Source organism: Convolutriloba macropyga, chromosome 2 (genome assembly GCF_964194025.1).
Source record: "Convolutriloba macropyga chromosome 2, txConMacr16.3, whole genome shotgun sequence".
In the NCBI taxonomy this organism is placed as follows: Eukaryota; Metazoa; Xenacoelomorpha; order Acoela; family Convolutidae; genus Convolutriloba; species Convolutriloba macropyga.
Genome location: NC_134469.1, coordinates 70,175,400 through 70,192,899, shown reverse-complemented (window position 1 = coordinate 70,192,899; position 17,500 = coordinate 70,175,400). Strand labels below are relative to the sequence as shown.

The 17,500-nt window shown below is 36.9% G+C and overlaps 1 protein-coding gene across 1 annotated transcript in view; it reads right to left on the bottom strand.

Moving 5' to 3' along the window:
• LOC142334661 (uncharacterized) overlaps positions 1-17,500 on the bottom strand; it is a 112,079-nt gene that overhangs the window by 27,180 nt on the left and 67,399 nt on the right. Inside the window, 6 exon segments of the mRNA XM_075382873.1 lie at positions 223-551; positions 1,063-1,188; positions 1,652-1,900; positions 11,950-12,139; positions 15,778-15,884; positions 16,284-16,424. Of these exon segments, the coding sequence (XP_075238988.1) occupies positions 223-551; positions 1,063-1,188; positions 1,652-1,900; positions 11,950-12,139; positions 15,778-15,884; positions 16,284-16,424 (1,142 nt within the window).

The window sequence follows — 17,500 nt, the reverse complement described above, 5'->3', positions numbered from 1 at the left end:
TGCATCAAGGTACTACAGTGAATTACCCCGTAAAACAAGTGGGCAGAATAAAATCTACGGTTGGGTTCCGGGGTGAATAAACCCAGGTTGAGGTGCCAGGCTGTGCGCTCACAATGCGTACAAAATTTCCCGTGTCCAGACTATCGTGCGTTCATTTTCCATTTATAGCCAATGAAACAAGAAAGTTTCAAAAATTAGAACAATAGCAGAAAACTTTCTTACTTGTTGCTATTAATCTTGTTAGTGCTTCCGCACCAGCTTTGAGAACCCGCCAGAGCTCTTCCTACCCCAGAGGGCACTGTTGGGCCATCCCCCGGGTTCCTGCGGGAGGAGGGTTGTGGGGGAGAGGAGACACTTCCAGATAGCAGCATGTCAGACTGGGTGTTGCTCTGGGTAGTTCCCTGGCGCTGAAGAGGAGTCCGGGTGGGTTGGGGTGGAGCATCCGAGGAGAGGGAGAGCGAGTTATGTTGCATGACTAGGACATCGTTGATGATACCATCGGTGTAGTAAACTCTGTTCAGAGTAGGACTGCTCTGGTGCATGTTCTGTAGCTGAAACAAACATATGGATCATAGTGACATAGTAAGACATTCAGTACTGAATCATGATATCCGTACTGAATCATGTTTTTATAACACCCAGACTCGGATTAATTTTACACGAGATTTTTTACTCCAGTCTGGCCACAACTAATTTCAACCTGAACAAACTCAACTGGGCTTCAACACTGACCATTAGCACTTGTCAATAACAGCCTTAAAGTAATAAAACACAGGAAGTTTCTAGTTTTAATGTTAACGAATCAAAAAACTTCATTCATAGTGAATAACCCTCCTTCGATTTTTCAACCCTCGAAAATACACAGATGAGGTCTGAAATTATGAGACGTTGTTGCTCTCTTACGCCCTTTCTCTTGTATTATTTACTTTATTTTACTCTACCCTATCATTTACAAAATCATTTTTCATTTTTTTTTAAAGTTTTGCGTTTATTTGAGCGGAAAACAAGCCGATTTATCTCAAAGAGATTGACTATTATGTGTCAGATAGAAAGTGTGCCAACTTGTACTATGATGCTGTAAGTGTCGTAGGAGGCTACAATGAACACCAGTTGACCATCATTGGCTGTCACCACTTTGAACTTGTCCCTCAGGTCATCAATCTCCGCATCCAGTGATAACGGAAGAGACTAAAACAGAGAAAGGATTGCAAATTCATATCATTAACAATAAACATCAGAGTTTTGATAACGCGGGTTGAGGAAATAATCGATCGAGGGAATTCCGAATTGCTGATTAAGAAACTAAACAAAAAGGAACTCAAGTTACCACTTCAATTGTGTATATGCCTGACTACGCAACAAATTGGTGTATTCGAGCTAACAATGTGGTTTCAATATTTTATCAATACTAGTAGGCGCCCGGGTTTGCTTATCATACGAAATTCTTAGTAGTCATACTAACTCATATATGATTCTTAGTAATCATAAAAGGATCGTACTAGGAATTACGTTATGATTTTTATGACGTCATATATGATCCTTGTATAACTACTAAGAAGTGGCGACCCGGGCGTGTTGATGTTACACTTTCCAATTTTTCCCTTTAATATCTTTCGGCAAGATATGCGGCCAAGCTAATGATGAGTTTTACCTTGACAAACTCTGGTACCACCAGGTGTGCATTGGGACCGACTTTGGTCCTCATCTCTGCGAAGACACTCTCCCACTGGCTCCTCACCAGTGAGTTCTGGAACACGACTATGACCGACTCCATTCCTGCGGGGGTGTCTATTACTATCTGGGTGCGGGCACTGGTCGCATCCAGAGAGTAGAAATGCTTCAACTCTGATAACTGCTTTGAAATATCGTTGTGTGTCTTCCGAGCAGCAGCCACCAAACTCTGTAACAAAAAAAGTAATCATACAGATATAGGAAATTAAAACCAACAAAATTTCCCACGCTGAGAAGATTCCAGAGCTGAAGAAAAACTTTAAAACTTTGGGAAAATTTGAAAATCTATAACCTTAATGCTTTCCACGCAATGAGGAGATTATAATAGAAATTATAATAAAAACGAAAATATTGGAACCCGGTCAATTTGAGGATCGAACAACTTCATGATGGTCTTCATCAAACTAACCAGCAACAATGTGAAGGCCGAGCATTAATATTTTCCTCAAACATTCATTTCATTAAAACAATTTTTATGTCGACTTATTTTGTTTCTAAAGTTCATAAAATTGTAAACGTGTAAAAAGAGCCCCCAAACGTGCAAACAGGCTGGCCGGGTTAAAATCTTAACAAAACGATGTCACTGAAACTGCTGTATACCAACATTGTGTTTTACACCTGGTAACAACAAAGTGTTAGTTTGATTTTTCTAAAAAATCACAGCTGCTGCCACTTATACAGAAGTGAAGTGAAAGAACTAAGACTCGTGAAATTCCACATAGATCTGACTCCACGCACTTCGAAGCTTAATAAAAGTAAGTGTGTGTGTGTGTGTGTGTGTGTGTCGCAGATCGCTGTGAACAATCAGAAAAGCCTGAGCTTTGTTGTGATTATAGAAACCGGGTTCAATTTTTTGGAAAAACGGGAGCTGTAGCTTCAGCAGAACACCAGAGATTTTAGTTGAAGTCAGGCTGGCTTTGAAAGAACTAGGAAAACCAATTTCACAAGAAAATCCAGTCTGCCTAACTCTTCAATTTTACTTGAGCAGTAAAATGCTGTGTCTTGCTAACGTGAAACTTGTAATTTATCTCATCATCGATTTGGCCATGAAAGAATGAGTAACTTGAGAGAAAGGAAATAAAGAAACCATTGTTAGCTGAACATAAGGGTGACACAAATTTCTCATCTTTGACCAGACGAACAACTTATAATCAGTTTGTTGAAGGTAATAGGTGGTGAAAGATAGATTTTCAGTTCACAGAAAGGAGTTTTCCAAACCAAAAACCTAGACGCTACGTCGTCTCTTTGTTCGGCCCCAGTGACTAAAGAAGGATCTTTGTTTTGACCAACAATTCAAGTCCGCTTAAGGCAAAAGACGGGTTCTCCTCTGTGAATAGTGTTCTATTCTAAAACCGAATGTACCTCCTTAAATTCGTTTATAAATATATACAGTGAGCAACCTATAGGGACAAAAATTTTGGCTTGAATAGCAGCAACTTGAATTATTGAGTTGTTAACCAAAATTCAGAAAAATTATTTGATTATTTAATTGGATTCTACTGAGTAGTTCCAGCAATTGATTTTTTTACTCAGCAAAGCTGAACGGTTAGTTATTGTGACTAATAAAACAACGTTTAATGCAACGGTAATTTACAGAATAGCGGATATAAAGTTACAAAAGCGAACTGCAGAACTTAGTATCCCGACAGCTTGTAAACCGCTAATAACGAACTGGGGGGTATAAAACTTTCTTTGTCATTGATTGGAAAGCAGCCGTTACATTTGGTCCGCCGACCCGGACAGTGGAATACAAACCGTTGTCTAATCTCGAACAAACCAAAAGGCCAACGAGGCAATTTGAGTTGCACAGTCAAACGATGTTGAGGTGCCAACTTTATCGAAAACAAAACCACGGGACAGAAAAGCGTCAAAGTGCGGCGTCAAAGTAAACAAACTGTGACTCGGTCACGTAGTCACAGCAACCTCGAGAGACAAATCAAGCACTGCGTAAAGCAGATTGAGCTGAAGGAGAAAGAGGACTACGAACTGATAAAAAAGGATAAGCCTAGCAAAGTTAAAACAGTATATAACCAAATTTTGCAATTCGATATTAGCCTAGAGAAGCTGCTTGACAAAAAGGTTGATATCTTTAACGATTTGGAATTCTACTGACGACACAAAATCCAGCAACGCGGATTTTTCATCAATTTATAAGCCGATTGTTTGCCATATATCCACAAGGATGGCGGATCAGCAGAATCAGACCCCCTCGAAAACAGGGCTGCAGAGCCAAGTGAGAAAGTTTCAAGTTCTATGGGAGAAACCTCCCAAGTTTCAGTTAAGAATCAACAAAAGGAAAACCAGGACAACGAGTCCAAAGCGTCTTCCGATAAAAGGCAAAGAAAGCAGAGAAGCTTGCAGCTCTAGACAAAGATTTTAACACCAAAATGCGTCAGAGTAAAAATGAATATGAAATGAAGCAGAAGGATCTTGAGATGGAACTGCACCGTTTGGAAGAAAAAGGTAAGCTCAAACTGCAATACGAAAAGGAAACACTTGATGCCAGAGATTCTGGTTCTGATGATGGTGCCGCGCCTTGTATAAGAAGCCGATCGCCTTTCAATTGGAAAAGTCCGAAGAGCAAGGACGTCTTCGGCTGGCTCGACCAATCAGATAAGTTTGCAAACTTTAAAGACTGTAGTTTTGATCATACAAAGAACGGTCACAAAAACTATCGAGTCAGTTTCGATCGAGAAAGCTCACTTAAATCCAGATCCCCAAGCGGCGAGCGTTTCAAACTGAACGGTTTACCCGACTGGTCTGAGTTCAATGTACTAAGCAGTAGTAGTCAGCTACCAAAGTTGATGTTAAATTCTTTCGACGGCAACCCACTCGAGTGGCCGGAATGGTCGAACATGTTTGTAGCAACCGTTCATAACCGTGCAATACCTAGCTCAGAGAAAATGAGCCACTTGAAAACTTTGTTAACTGGCTACTCCGAGATCTATATGGTGAAGCTTGGGCTTTGTTGGAACGAAGGTTTGGGCAACCTTACCTAATTGTTGAAGCAGAACTCAATACTTTGCGAAATGAACAGGAAATCTGAATGCATGATTCAAAAGCTTTACTCAGTTATTCAACAACCATCAGTAAAGTAGTCAGTGTTCTGAAGCACTGCAAATATGAAGGCGACATGCGATCTAGAGCCACACTGCAAATCGCGACGGAAAAGTTGCCACCTAATCTGAAGGAGAAATGGTGCTTCTATGTAGATAAAACCAATGAGGACCGACTAGATCTCTGTCTGCTAGAGAACTGGTTATCAAGAATATCATTCGTTTACGAAGGCATGTCGCAGCCCACAGAGAAACGTAAGGAGTATCATCGACGAAAGGCGAACAAAACCAAGCAGTTCTCTAAATCCTCGAATTTTAGTGCGAGTTCAAACGTAAAGGAAGCGCAGACAACGATTAGCGATCACTGCCCATTAGCCGATGGAATGCTCAAAATTTGGAACTGTCCTTTGTGTAAGAACATGAACGTGAATGATCGTTATGCAGCTGTAAGGAAGCAACGCTTATGTACGGATGTCTGGGAAAAAGACGTGCAATCAAAGATTGTAAAGCCAACGCTTGTGGTATAAGTGGATGTACCAAAAAACAAACCAATTGCTACACTCCGAAAACCAAATGGACGAGGGCAATCAAGCAGTCAACGTAGGCGCAGCAACAATCAGTCAAAGTACGAGTTTTCTTCAGATAGATCTAGTCTCATATCAGAGTGTCAGCAACAGGTTAAACAAATATGCTTTCCTCGATAGTGGATCAACGGTATCATTCGTTGACCGAAGCGTTAATGAGAAGTTGCGAGCCAAAGGAACCGATGATACACTCAACATAGCTGGCATCCACGGAACGAAAGATTTGAAGTAAGAAATGGTGTCCATAAAAATAAAGGGACCGCATTCAAAAGTACATTCGATAGAAGCGTTTGTACAACCGTCAATTTCATTGGGAACCACAAACTACGACAACCACAAGCTGAAGCAAAACTTCAACCACTTGAACGTTCTTCTAAACAAACGTTCAACCTGATGGACGTCCGCATCATTTTCCGTAAAGATGCTTCCGAGCTACTCAGACCCTTGGACTACAGGATAGGAACACGAAGTGAACCTTTTGCCGTTCTAAAGGTTGCCTAGGATGGGTAGTCAGTGGACCAATGACGGGCAAGAGAAGACAAAATGTTTATCATTTCGCCTTCAAAGAAGATGTGAAAGTGGCTGAGAAAATCCAAAAATGGTGGGACATAGAAATTTATGCTTCCGAAATTAACGTCGTCAGTTAGTCCAAGAAGGAGCTGCAGGCACAAAAGATGCTAGAGAGTACGACGAAGTTTACAGCGAGCGGTACGAAGTGGGAATGCTTTCGAGTGAACCAGAGCCCAAACTGCCGAACAACTACAGCTCAGCTTTGAGTCAGCTTCACTCACTGGAACGAAGATTGCAAAGGGAGCCAAACCTTAAAAATTTACTTCAAAAGTCGATAGATACAGAAGTACAGAAGGGATTCGTAAAGATATTGGACGAGTCCGAAGTGAAAGGCATCTTCGAGAAAGAATGGTACTTCCGCACACCATCCAGTCCTAAACCCAAACAAGCCTGGCAAAGTGAGACGTGTTTGCAATGCTGCATCAAAGTACAAAGGGGTATGCCTAAACGACAAGCTACTAGCAGGGCCTGATCTACTGCATGGTTTAATTGGAACAGTTTTCAGATTTCGTGAAAGACCAGTAGACCTAAAAACAGATATCGAATCGATGTTTCTGCAATGGTAAGTTTCTGAGCAGGATAGAGAATGCTTGAGGTTTCTTTGGCTCCCAAGAACTAATGAATCTGTTCAAATATACGAAAATCAGCGTCACATGTTTGGAGCTAGGAGTTCTCCAACTTGCGCAAACAATGCTCTCAGACGATTGGGACTCGATAACGAAGAAGTGTATTCAATCGCATCAAAAACAATACAAAACAAATTTTACATGGACGATTTCATCAAATCAGTATAATCCCCTGAAGGTGCAGTCGAAGTTTTCAGTCAGTTGCAACATCTTCTTTCGCAACATGGGCTTCAACTTACAAATTGGATAAGCAACAGCGATGAGGTTTGCAAAGCAATCCCAGTCGACTTGAAATCAATCAGCAACACGAAGCACGTCGAAGTGGAACCCAATACAGAGGGATCTTCAGTGCTCGGACTACAAGGGACTGTTACTGATGATAGTCTTCAAGTCTGCCGAGGTACGAACAAGGAAGTTGAAGCCCCTATAACCAAGAGGAAGCTTCTGTCACTGGCATCCTCTGTATTTGACCCGATCGGATTGTTTGCTCCGTTCTGCGTTAACATTACACGACTTCTCAAAAGCATCTGAACTAATAGTGGTCAACATTGGGACAACCAAGTGGAGCCTGGTGAAGAAGCAGAGTTCTTGAGGTGGAAGGAACAACTTCCAATTGTAGCCGAAACAAGCATTGTGGCCTATCTGAGATCCCAACCAAAGGAATACTCAGCCGACTTGTAATTGAAAAAAGCAGAGTGGCACAGATGAGGCGTCTTTCAATACGACGGCTGGAATTGCAAGCGGCATTCATGGCAGTACGGTTGAAGGAGCAGATACTCAAGGAACAAGAAATCAAGATACAATGTTGCAGTTTTTGGTCAGACTCAACAACAGTACTGCATTGGACACAGCTCCCATCATAAACAACAACTGTTTGTGGCCAATCGATTGGCTGAGATATTGGATACAACTAATGATTAACAGTGGAGACATGTGAGCGGTATCAACAACACAGCGGACATTGGCACGAGTGCGATCAACATCGAAGAACTCAGGAGAAGTGAGTGGCTCATTGGGCCCGCCTGGATAAAACGACCACAGAGTGAATGGCCAGAGCAAGTCAACCTTGTCCTTGCCTCAGATGAAGAGAACATACCATCATCAAGCTTCATGACACAGGCTGATGAAAAGGAAGCGGTTATTCAGTGGGAACGATTCAATAATTTTAACAGACAAGTAAATACAATTGCATACGTAATGCGGGCATTCAGCAAATACAAACCAGCAAAGCTTTTAGTGAGTGTTGAAGAAAAAGAAAAAGCAAAGCAATCATCTTCAATTTACTACAGCGAGAACAGTTTGGTGAAGAGGTAAAATCTCTCAAACTTAAAAAGGATATCCTAAAAAGCAGCAAACTTCTACAGTTCTCACCATTCCTGCATGAGGAAGGAATTATTCGTGCCAAAGGCAGAGTAGGTAAAGCTCATTTGGACTTTAACGCAAAACATCCAATGTTGCTACATTGGAAACATCATGCGGTTGAATTGATCTTGCAAAACGAGCACAAGAACAACCAACACGAAAGCACAGAGCATGTCAGGAACATTGTTCAGCAGAAGATATGGATCCTAGGCATACGAAACGCCTTACGATCAATCAAGAACAAGTGTGTTACCTGCAGAAAAGGCAGAGCACAAACGATAACTCCAGTGATGACAGATCTACCCGAAGAGCGGTTAGATGCTTCAACAGCCTTTACAAATGTTGGAGTTGACTACTTTAGCCCTTTCACTGTGAAGATTGGGCGAAAAAACGAAAAGCGATGGTGTGGTCTGTTCACATTTCTAACTGTGAGAGCAGTGCACATTAAAGTGGTTCCCAAATTAGACACGGATAGCTGTCTCAATGCAATCTTGCGATTTATTGCACAAAGAGGCAAACCCAGCACAATCATCAGCGACAACGGGACAAACATTGTTGGAGCTGAACGAGAGTTTGCAGAGTACGATGCTGCATGGAACAAAAAACGGATCGAGGAACATCTAATTCAGCAAGGAATCAGATGAAAATTCAACCCACCCGTAGCACCCCAATTTAGAGGTGTATGGGACGGGTTGGTCAGAAGTTGCAGGAAGGCAATGTATGTAATCTCGGGAACAGATCAGTCAGAGAGGATGTTCTTTCAACAACGATGTGTATTGTGGAGCAAACCTTGAAAGCGAGACCACTGTTGACTCCCGTAAGTTCAGATGTTTATGACCTAGAAACACTGACCCCCAATCAATGCTTGCTTGGCAACACGAATGTTTGCTTACCATACCTACCATGTGCAGAAGAATTTGTCGATCATACAACAGCTCTTTAGACAAACTCAAAACTATGCAAATCTCATTTGGAACAGATTTTGAAAAAAGTATCTGCCAACATTGAACAACCGGCAAAAATGGCAATCTACAGCAAGCGAAAACCTTACAGAAGGCGATATTGTTTGGTTGATCGACGAAAGTGACAACCGAGGATATTATAATCTGGGTCGAGTCACGGAGACCATCGAAGGGTCCAACGGAGTGATTCGATCAGCGAAAATTCGAACGAACGACGGAGTTTACAAGAGACCAGTGGTGAAGCTCTCTCCAGTGTTACCAAATAGTATAGATGTTTTCTTGATGGAAAACAGGGCCGGCGATGTGAAGGCCGAGCATTAATAATTTCCTCAAACATTCATTTGATTAACACAATTTTTATGTCGACATATTTTGTTTCTAAATTTCACACATTTGTAAACATATAAAAAGAGCCCCCAAACGTGCGAACAGGCTGACAGCGTTAAAGTTTTAGCTAAACGAGGTCACAAAAACTGCTGTATACCAATAATGCGTTTTACACCTGGTAACAACAAAGTGTTAGTTTGATTTTTCTAAAAAGTCACAGCTGCTGCCACTTATACAGAAGTGAAGTGAAAGAACTAAGACTCGTTAAATTCCGCATAGATCTGACTCCAGGCACTTCAAAGCTTAATAAAAGTAAGTGTGTGTGTGTGTGTGTCGCAGATCGCTGTGAACAATCAGAAAAACCTGAGCTTTGTTGTGATTATAGAAACCGGGTTCAATTTTTTGGAAAAACGGGAGCTGTAGCTTCAGCAGAACACCAGAGATTTTAGTTGAAGTCAGGCTGGCTTTGAAAGAACTAGGAAAACCAATTTCACAAGAAAATCCAGTCTGCCTAACTCTTCAATTTTACTTGAGCAGTAAAATGCTGTGTCTTGCTAACGTGAAACTTGTAATTTATCTCATCATCGATTTGGCCATGAAAGAATGAGTAACTTGAGAGAAAGGAAATAAAGAAACCATTGTTAGCTGAACATAAGGGTGACACAAATTTCTCATCTTTGACCAGACGAACAACTTATAATCAGTTTGTTGAAGGTAATAGGTGGTGAAAGATAGATTTTCAGTTCACAGAATGGAGTTTTCCAAACCAAAAACCTAGACGCTACGTCGTCTCTATGTTCGGCCCCAGTGACTAAAGAAGGACCTTTGTTTTGACCAAAAATTCAAGTCCGCTTAAGGCAAAAGACGGGTTCTCCTCTGTGAATTGTGTTCTATTCTGAAACCGAATGTACCTCCTTAGTTTCGTTTATAAATATAAACAGTAAGCAAACTATAGGGACAAAAATTTTGATTTGATTAGCACAAACTTGAATTATTGAGTTGTTAACCAAAACTCAGAAAAAATATTTGCTTATTCATTTGGATTTTACTGAGTAGTTTCAGCAATTGATTTTATTATTCAGCAAAGCTGAACGATTAGTTATTTGGACTATTAAAACAACGTTTAATGCAACGGTAATTTACAGAATAGCGGATATAAAGTTACATAAGCGAACTGCAGAACTTAGTATCCGGACAGCTTGTAAACCGCTAATAACTTACTGGGCGGTATAAAACTTTCCTTGTCATTGATAGGAAAGCAGCCGCCACAAACAATTATTTTGATGTTCATTTGTTTTTAAATTTTTAAATTCTTCTTGAATGGGCCAATAGAATTACTTAGGATAAATTTACCTGAAAAACTCCCGTAACTTTTCTGTAACCTTCATGTAATTTCACTTTATTTTCTTAAGTGTTCAAGTACGGTACAGCTTGATTAAATATTTGGGACGTAATCGACCTCTTGAAATCGATTAAGCGTTTGGAATAAAAATTTCAAATCATTTGGAATTATTTGTATAAACCAATCCTCAAATCACAGACGTTATCTTCCAAAAAACATTATGTCTAAGAGTAATTTATGAACTGTAATCTTAAAGTTTTTCTTCGAGGAAAAAGGACTCAATATGGCTCTTCATAGGTTCTGTAATCAAATGTAATTTTTCTCAGCTTATAGAACTTAGGTTTCGATTTAGGTGAGCTAATTTGACTCATTCTGTGTGCTGACAAGTTCAGTGAGTTGATGTAACCCTCTTTTGATGTATATTTTGTCTCCCTAGTCCAGACATTGACTTGTGAACAGACCCAAATAATATAGTAAGGGAGGTCCAAAATATTGACGAAAATTACCCAGTCGAGGTTTTTAGAAAAGGTTCATCAAAATTATTTTTATGCGTCCAGCTGAAGTCTTTTCTTGGGAGTTTTGAGTCAAGCATGGTCTTTTCATGGTTCGAGTAAAAGTCTTTTAATAACCCTGCTTTTTGAAAGTTTGGAAATTTTTTTCGTTTGCTGCTGCACATAATTAAGCAGGATCGGAGCAAGGCTAAACAGTATTGCTCCACTGCTTTCCAACTTAAAACATAATTCGATAACTGCCAAAGGGCTTAAGGATACCTGCATTTCTTAAGATAAAGCAGTGATCGCAGCTGTATTATATTTTGATTGAATTAAACTAAGTAGTTTAATTATTGTGACCTTCGTCGCATTAGTGATGATTCAGTTGTTTTCCTTCCCAAAGTTATGAATTATCATTTTTTTAAAAAAAGCATATTATCGACAGATTGATGGCTCTGCAGAATCGCAAAAGATGAAAGAGCATACATGATGACCTCATTATAAAAAATAGCGAGCAATGGAAATGCACGTAAAATTTACGCACGCAATGGAAAGGCAAAAATGCAGACTCATGAAAAGACTTTTGCCCGACCCATGATTTGACAATAAATTTGACTTGGTAAAAAAGACACATAAAAAGACTTTTTCTCGACTTATAATTTGACTTTTGCTAGACCCAATTTTTTCTCAAAAATTTGATCGAGGAAAAGTTCAGAACCCAAGTTTGGTTGAGCAAAACTCCAGCTTTACATTTTGGGTCAAGCCAATGTCCAGGGTGACAAAATTTAGGTTATTTAAAGGTAACGATAAAAGTTACGATCTCATAATGTTCCAAAACTATTTCGGGTTTTCGACAATTTTGGTCTGCCAGCCAGGGGAGTAGTAGTGATGCATGTACCTCTTGAGGCATGTAGAGTGTGTCGGCCACTGCTATTATTTCATTGAGTCTGGACAGGTCCTGTTCCAGCCGCTGAATAGCCAGTTTGTCCTGTTTCACGGTGGAGGTTTGTGCAATGTCACAGTCTCTGATCAGACACTTCCAGCATACACGGTACCGCATGAATGGATCTATGCCAGACACTGTTGAACTGCAACAGCAAAACGATGAAACTTCTATAGGGAGAAGACGCTGGTAATCGTGGAACAAGAAACCCCTGATAATTATCTTAAAAAATGCGCTGAAAATCGCGGGTTTTTCAGATCACTTCTCAATGGAATCATACAACTACGCGCTGAAACCCGCTCAATTTAAATTTCTTTTTTACTATTTTCAGGCCATTAATTGAATTTTTTTTACCATAATGTCAGCATAATATTACAGAATTTCAATTCAAATATTTGCTAACTGACCCTTTTCACGGGCCCACAAGTTGTTGACAGTACTTACAGAATATGTGCTTTTATTTAGAGAAAATCTTATGGATAAAAAGCCCAGAAAATCTCAAGAATATTGTAAGCAATGCAATAAAAATTCACAAGGAAATCTTTTTGTTCCTTTTCTTAGTACCTCTTTATAATGTTTGTGCTCTGCTGTGCTTCAAAGCTGAGCTATATTCAAAAATTAAAAATTGTAATAGAATATATTGCATGATTAAGAGCTCCTTCGCTTGTATTAAATTTGGCTACGTTACATATGAAATGAATGCTCCGAAAAGAGCTTTCAATTAAGTATAAATTTATGTAAAAAGTTTTTGATTTTGAATATTTGAGCCATTTCAATTTTCCTCGACACTTTCATCGTACTTTGTAGTGCAAGATTTATTTCACATTGGACTAGTTTGACCTTAATTTTATGGTGCAAATTGGCACTTATTCACAAACAATCGCAATACAAGCATTATTAATTAACTCTTGTGAACAACGCTTACCTTAAATTTATTTGCCGGTTTTTAAAACATATAAGCCAGAAACCGTAATCAACACAAAACTTAAAAACACTTAGATTAAATTTTCATTAGATTTCACCCACTCACGTGAATTCTACTTACGAAAGATAGCAATTATAATTCACAAATTCGTAAGCGTTGTGCACACCACGACACCCCCCCCCCACAGGGCGGCAAAATTCACTTTGGGTTAAACGACCCGTAATGCAATCTTGCGAAAATTATGCAGTGAGAATGCATTGTTACCTTAACGACTCACAATGATGATTGGGACCAAAGACGAAACACTTGTTGAAAAAGGAAATGAGCAAATTTCGATAATTAAGTGAGTGTATTAAATATAGTTACGAAAATTATCGATCATATAGTTCTCTAAGTGCCAGCTCGCAAAACTTCTTCTGCCTCAACAAGAATGTATGCAAGAGAAGTTGCAAAAGCAATTTAACATTAAAAAGACTGATCAAAATTTTTCTTTGACTTTCAAACACATATTTCAAAAAAAATTGCTGACAAAACTCAACTAGCTTTTAAGTAATTCAGTTTTGGCAACCCGCATTGACAACATTGAGAAAACAATCGATTTAATTGGATTAAAATTAACACTACATCATTTTTCTAAAGTAAATTGTTTGTTACACTACTTTTCTTCTTGAAACCCAACAAAATCCTTTTAAATAGTTTTTATTTAGAGAGCCTTTGCGGATTACAAATTATTTCAAAAATGACCAATCAGAGTTAAGCTACATTGGAGAAAATTATATCTCTACGCTGAATAAATCACATAAAACTTGTTTGCTGCACAATAAGGTCAGTACATTTACACATAATTCACCCAAAAATTTTCTTATAATTTAATTTAAAAGATTTTTGAGGGACTGCTTTTCTTTATTAAGCTCAAATTGTCAGAAACTCTTATCGCTTGAAATCAAAACTTGTACATCCATTGACATTTATACAGGTAAGGTTCTGTTCATTCTATTCTGATCCACAATTTAACTGACCGATTATAAATTGACAAAATATAATTAATTCCGTCGGTTTTGTTTCAGAAGCCGAAAGTGTCAGTGACTGATAAATGATCTTGTTTCGAGCTTGCTATTTTCCGATCGATTCGTGATGTCTGCTGATTTTCTTCATAAACGGTAAGATTGCTAAATTTTAAAATTATCTTGTTACCAAATAATGTCTTAAAAAATTTTCAATTTGGTTTTATCAAAAGAAGTTGTTCTCTCCCGACTACTCTTCCCTCTATGAAATGTATAAATACCACAAATTTTTTTATTGTTTCATTTTGCTTCATCATTAATTAATTAAACAAAAATTTCAAAGAATCTTTTTCAAAAGCTATCTTTTTTGTTTAATTCGTTCTTTTTTTGTTAACAGAGTTCTCCATGGAGGCATTCGACGAATGAAGACATTATGACTTGAGGAGCAAGTTAGGAAAACAGGAAAATTCGAACTGAAACTCTTCGGAGCCTGAAACTTAGCTGAAATTTCTTGTAAATCTTCATAAATTTGTTATTATATAAGAAATTTGTACCAATTAATTCTTAGTTTCGATGTCCAACATTGTTCCCACAAAACAAACAGGTTTAGTCAAACAAAGTATTTACGAGCATTTATGGGGTCTAGAAAGACCATTTAAAACCATTTTCCGATATTTTAAAACGATTATTTTGATGCCACTTAAATCGATTTAAATGTATTATTAATGTTATAGGGATAAATTTTGGTTATATTAAATCAATTTTCTGCTGGAGAATTTTTTGCAATAAAATCTCTTTAAATACTTTGTTTTCTATTTGTTCTCAATGCGGGAAAGCATTGGTTCAAATACATTAAGATCTAAACACAAGTTATATGTGCAAAAAATCTGGTTTGTTTTGGTTCAATTTTTTCACAAAAAGATCAAATACGATTCAAGAGTTATGCATTTGTCGTGTAGAGTTACAGTGTGAACAATTTTTGTTCTTTAAACAAAATGTTAAATCTTCGGTGATTTTAAATGGATATATATGAATTATAAAACTCTTTTTATTCCATAGTCTTTTTTGAGAACTTTAAATCTACAACAACGGCAAACTTAGTTTATAAACACTTTAACATTTGACTGACGTCTGCTATAAAAAATGAATTTTTTCTTTTTCAAAACTCTCTAGCTAACAGTTTAATATGGTGCAGAAAACAGAAATTTTGGGGCAATATCAATACATTTAATTTTAGAAGTTTAAACCTATACTGCTGAAATATTTAAGCAGAGTTTTGTTCCGATCACCACAAGAAACTACCAGTTAACAGACAAAAAGTAGCGTTCAAATCTTATTTTTAGCTAAGAGAACGAAAGCCACAATTTCAAGATTATTATGATAATAACAATATTGATAATGTGATTAATTTATTTAATATTTGAAGGCAAGTGGATATTAAAATCCAGTCAGAATAATTTACATGTTTACTTTTAAAAAAATTATTTAAAAAAAACAGTCCCTTAAAATTAGGTTGAGCTTTCAAATTGTTCGCCTAAAATTTATCTCACTTTGTTAAATGTTCATGGATGCTTCTTGTCTTGACCAGATTCCGTTATGGGATGAATTATTGAAATATGTCAAGTCTTTAAATTGTAGAAAATTGTTCTTTTTCCATGTAAAATTTTGGCGCAGCCGATGTGCTTTCCGCATTTCACTCTGCCCTTCCTTTTTTGACATATTTCGAACTTGAACTGGATTTAAAATCTGTATCAGGAAAGAAAAGATTTTGTCAAAATGAGACACAAATAAAAAGATATCTCAACATAATTGAAAATTGATCCAAAAGTTAAAGTTGCATTTGATTTCACTTACAAGTTGGAAGTTCGTCTGGACATAGGCCGCTTAGTCTTTGAAGCCAGGCACATGACAGCATCATTGAACAGTAAAAGAATCCGATTCTTCTTAATCAGCATGTTCTTCTAAATACAGATTCTAATTAATATTTGCAGCCTAAGCTTCTCTTCGTTTTCAATTACAAAATTTTTTTATTGAGAAAAAAATATGCTCTCTGTTTTCCAGGCTTGAGAAGATTCAATGTGACAGAATTGAGATACTTTACATAAGAAACGCCACATGATACTATTCTAAGATCAGTAATTTTAATTTCGACAAATTGTCTTTTTTCATAATAAAATTGACAACCTTTCAATATTTTTGGACACATTTCTGAGAGTGAATTGGTAAAATTTTAAAAAAATATATTTGATAAACCTAGCGGGCTGCAGAAATCTACCGGGGCTGCCATCACAAGTTGATGAAAGATATTGAAGAAAAGTTTATTGAATTACTTGTTTAATTTTGTAAATTTAATGTTGTACCATTTCGGTGACGAAGTCGTGTCGGATGAGTCGTCTGTCACGCGACTTGAGAAATGAGTTCAGTCCGTCCACCACATGTTCCAGTTCCTGGAGTAGTGACTCATTTGTCGGCATATCCCTCAGAGAAGAATCGGTAGAATCCTGTAAAAAATGTGATAGCAGGTAATCTACAGGTAGGCCAAAGTGGCCCCCACCCCAATATCAAGGAGTCTTTCAAGAAAAAAAAACCGACATAAATTCACACTCTTGATGTTTCCCTGTAGAGTTATTTTTGCAGCTTCAACGGCAACGGAAAGTTGTAGCTCATCAGCAGTGTGTTCTGTGAGGGAAATTGGCAGAATAAACGACGGAAATTAGTCAATTCTATCTCAAGAAGGGCTTCAAAAATATTGGGGGTATTATTTTATCAATTTTTCTCCATATATTTTGGCAACTACAAAGCAAGCAAAATTATATTACATGAAACACGTGCAGATTGCGTTTTACAAACATTCTGCTAAACTGTAGTCATTGAGTTTAGAGTCTTACATTTAACGCGTTTTCACCAATAAAATAATAGGTGGGACATGATCAACCCCATTTATTAGCTATATAAGTTCTTATATCATAGATAATATATTAGTTCCTCTGTATAGAGCTTTATGGGCCAGAGTTTACAAAAAAAACTGAAGTTGCCTCAATTACGTAGAGAATCCATAACACTAGTCAAGGATGTTGACTGCTTTTAAAACGCAGGAATATAGATAGGGTTTTCAAGATATATATATTTATATATATCTGTATATATATATATATATATATATATATATATATATATATATATATATATATATATAATATATATATATATATATATTATATATATATATATATATATATATATATATATATATATATATATATATATATATATATATATATATATATATATATATATATATATATATATATATATATAATATATATATATATATATATATATATATATATATATATATATATATATATATATATATATATATATATATATATATATATATATATATATATTATATATATATATATATATATATATATATATATATATATATATAATATATATATATATATATATATATATATATATATATATATATATATATATATATATATATATATATATATATATATTATATATATATATATATATATATATATATATATATATATATATATAT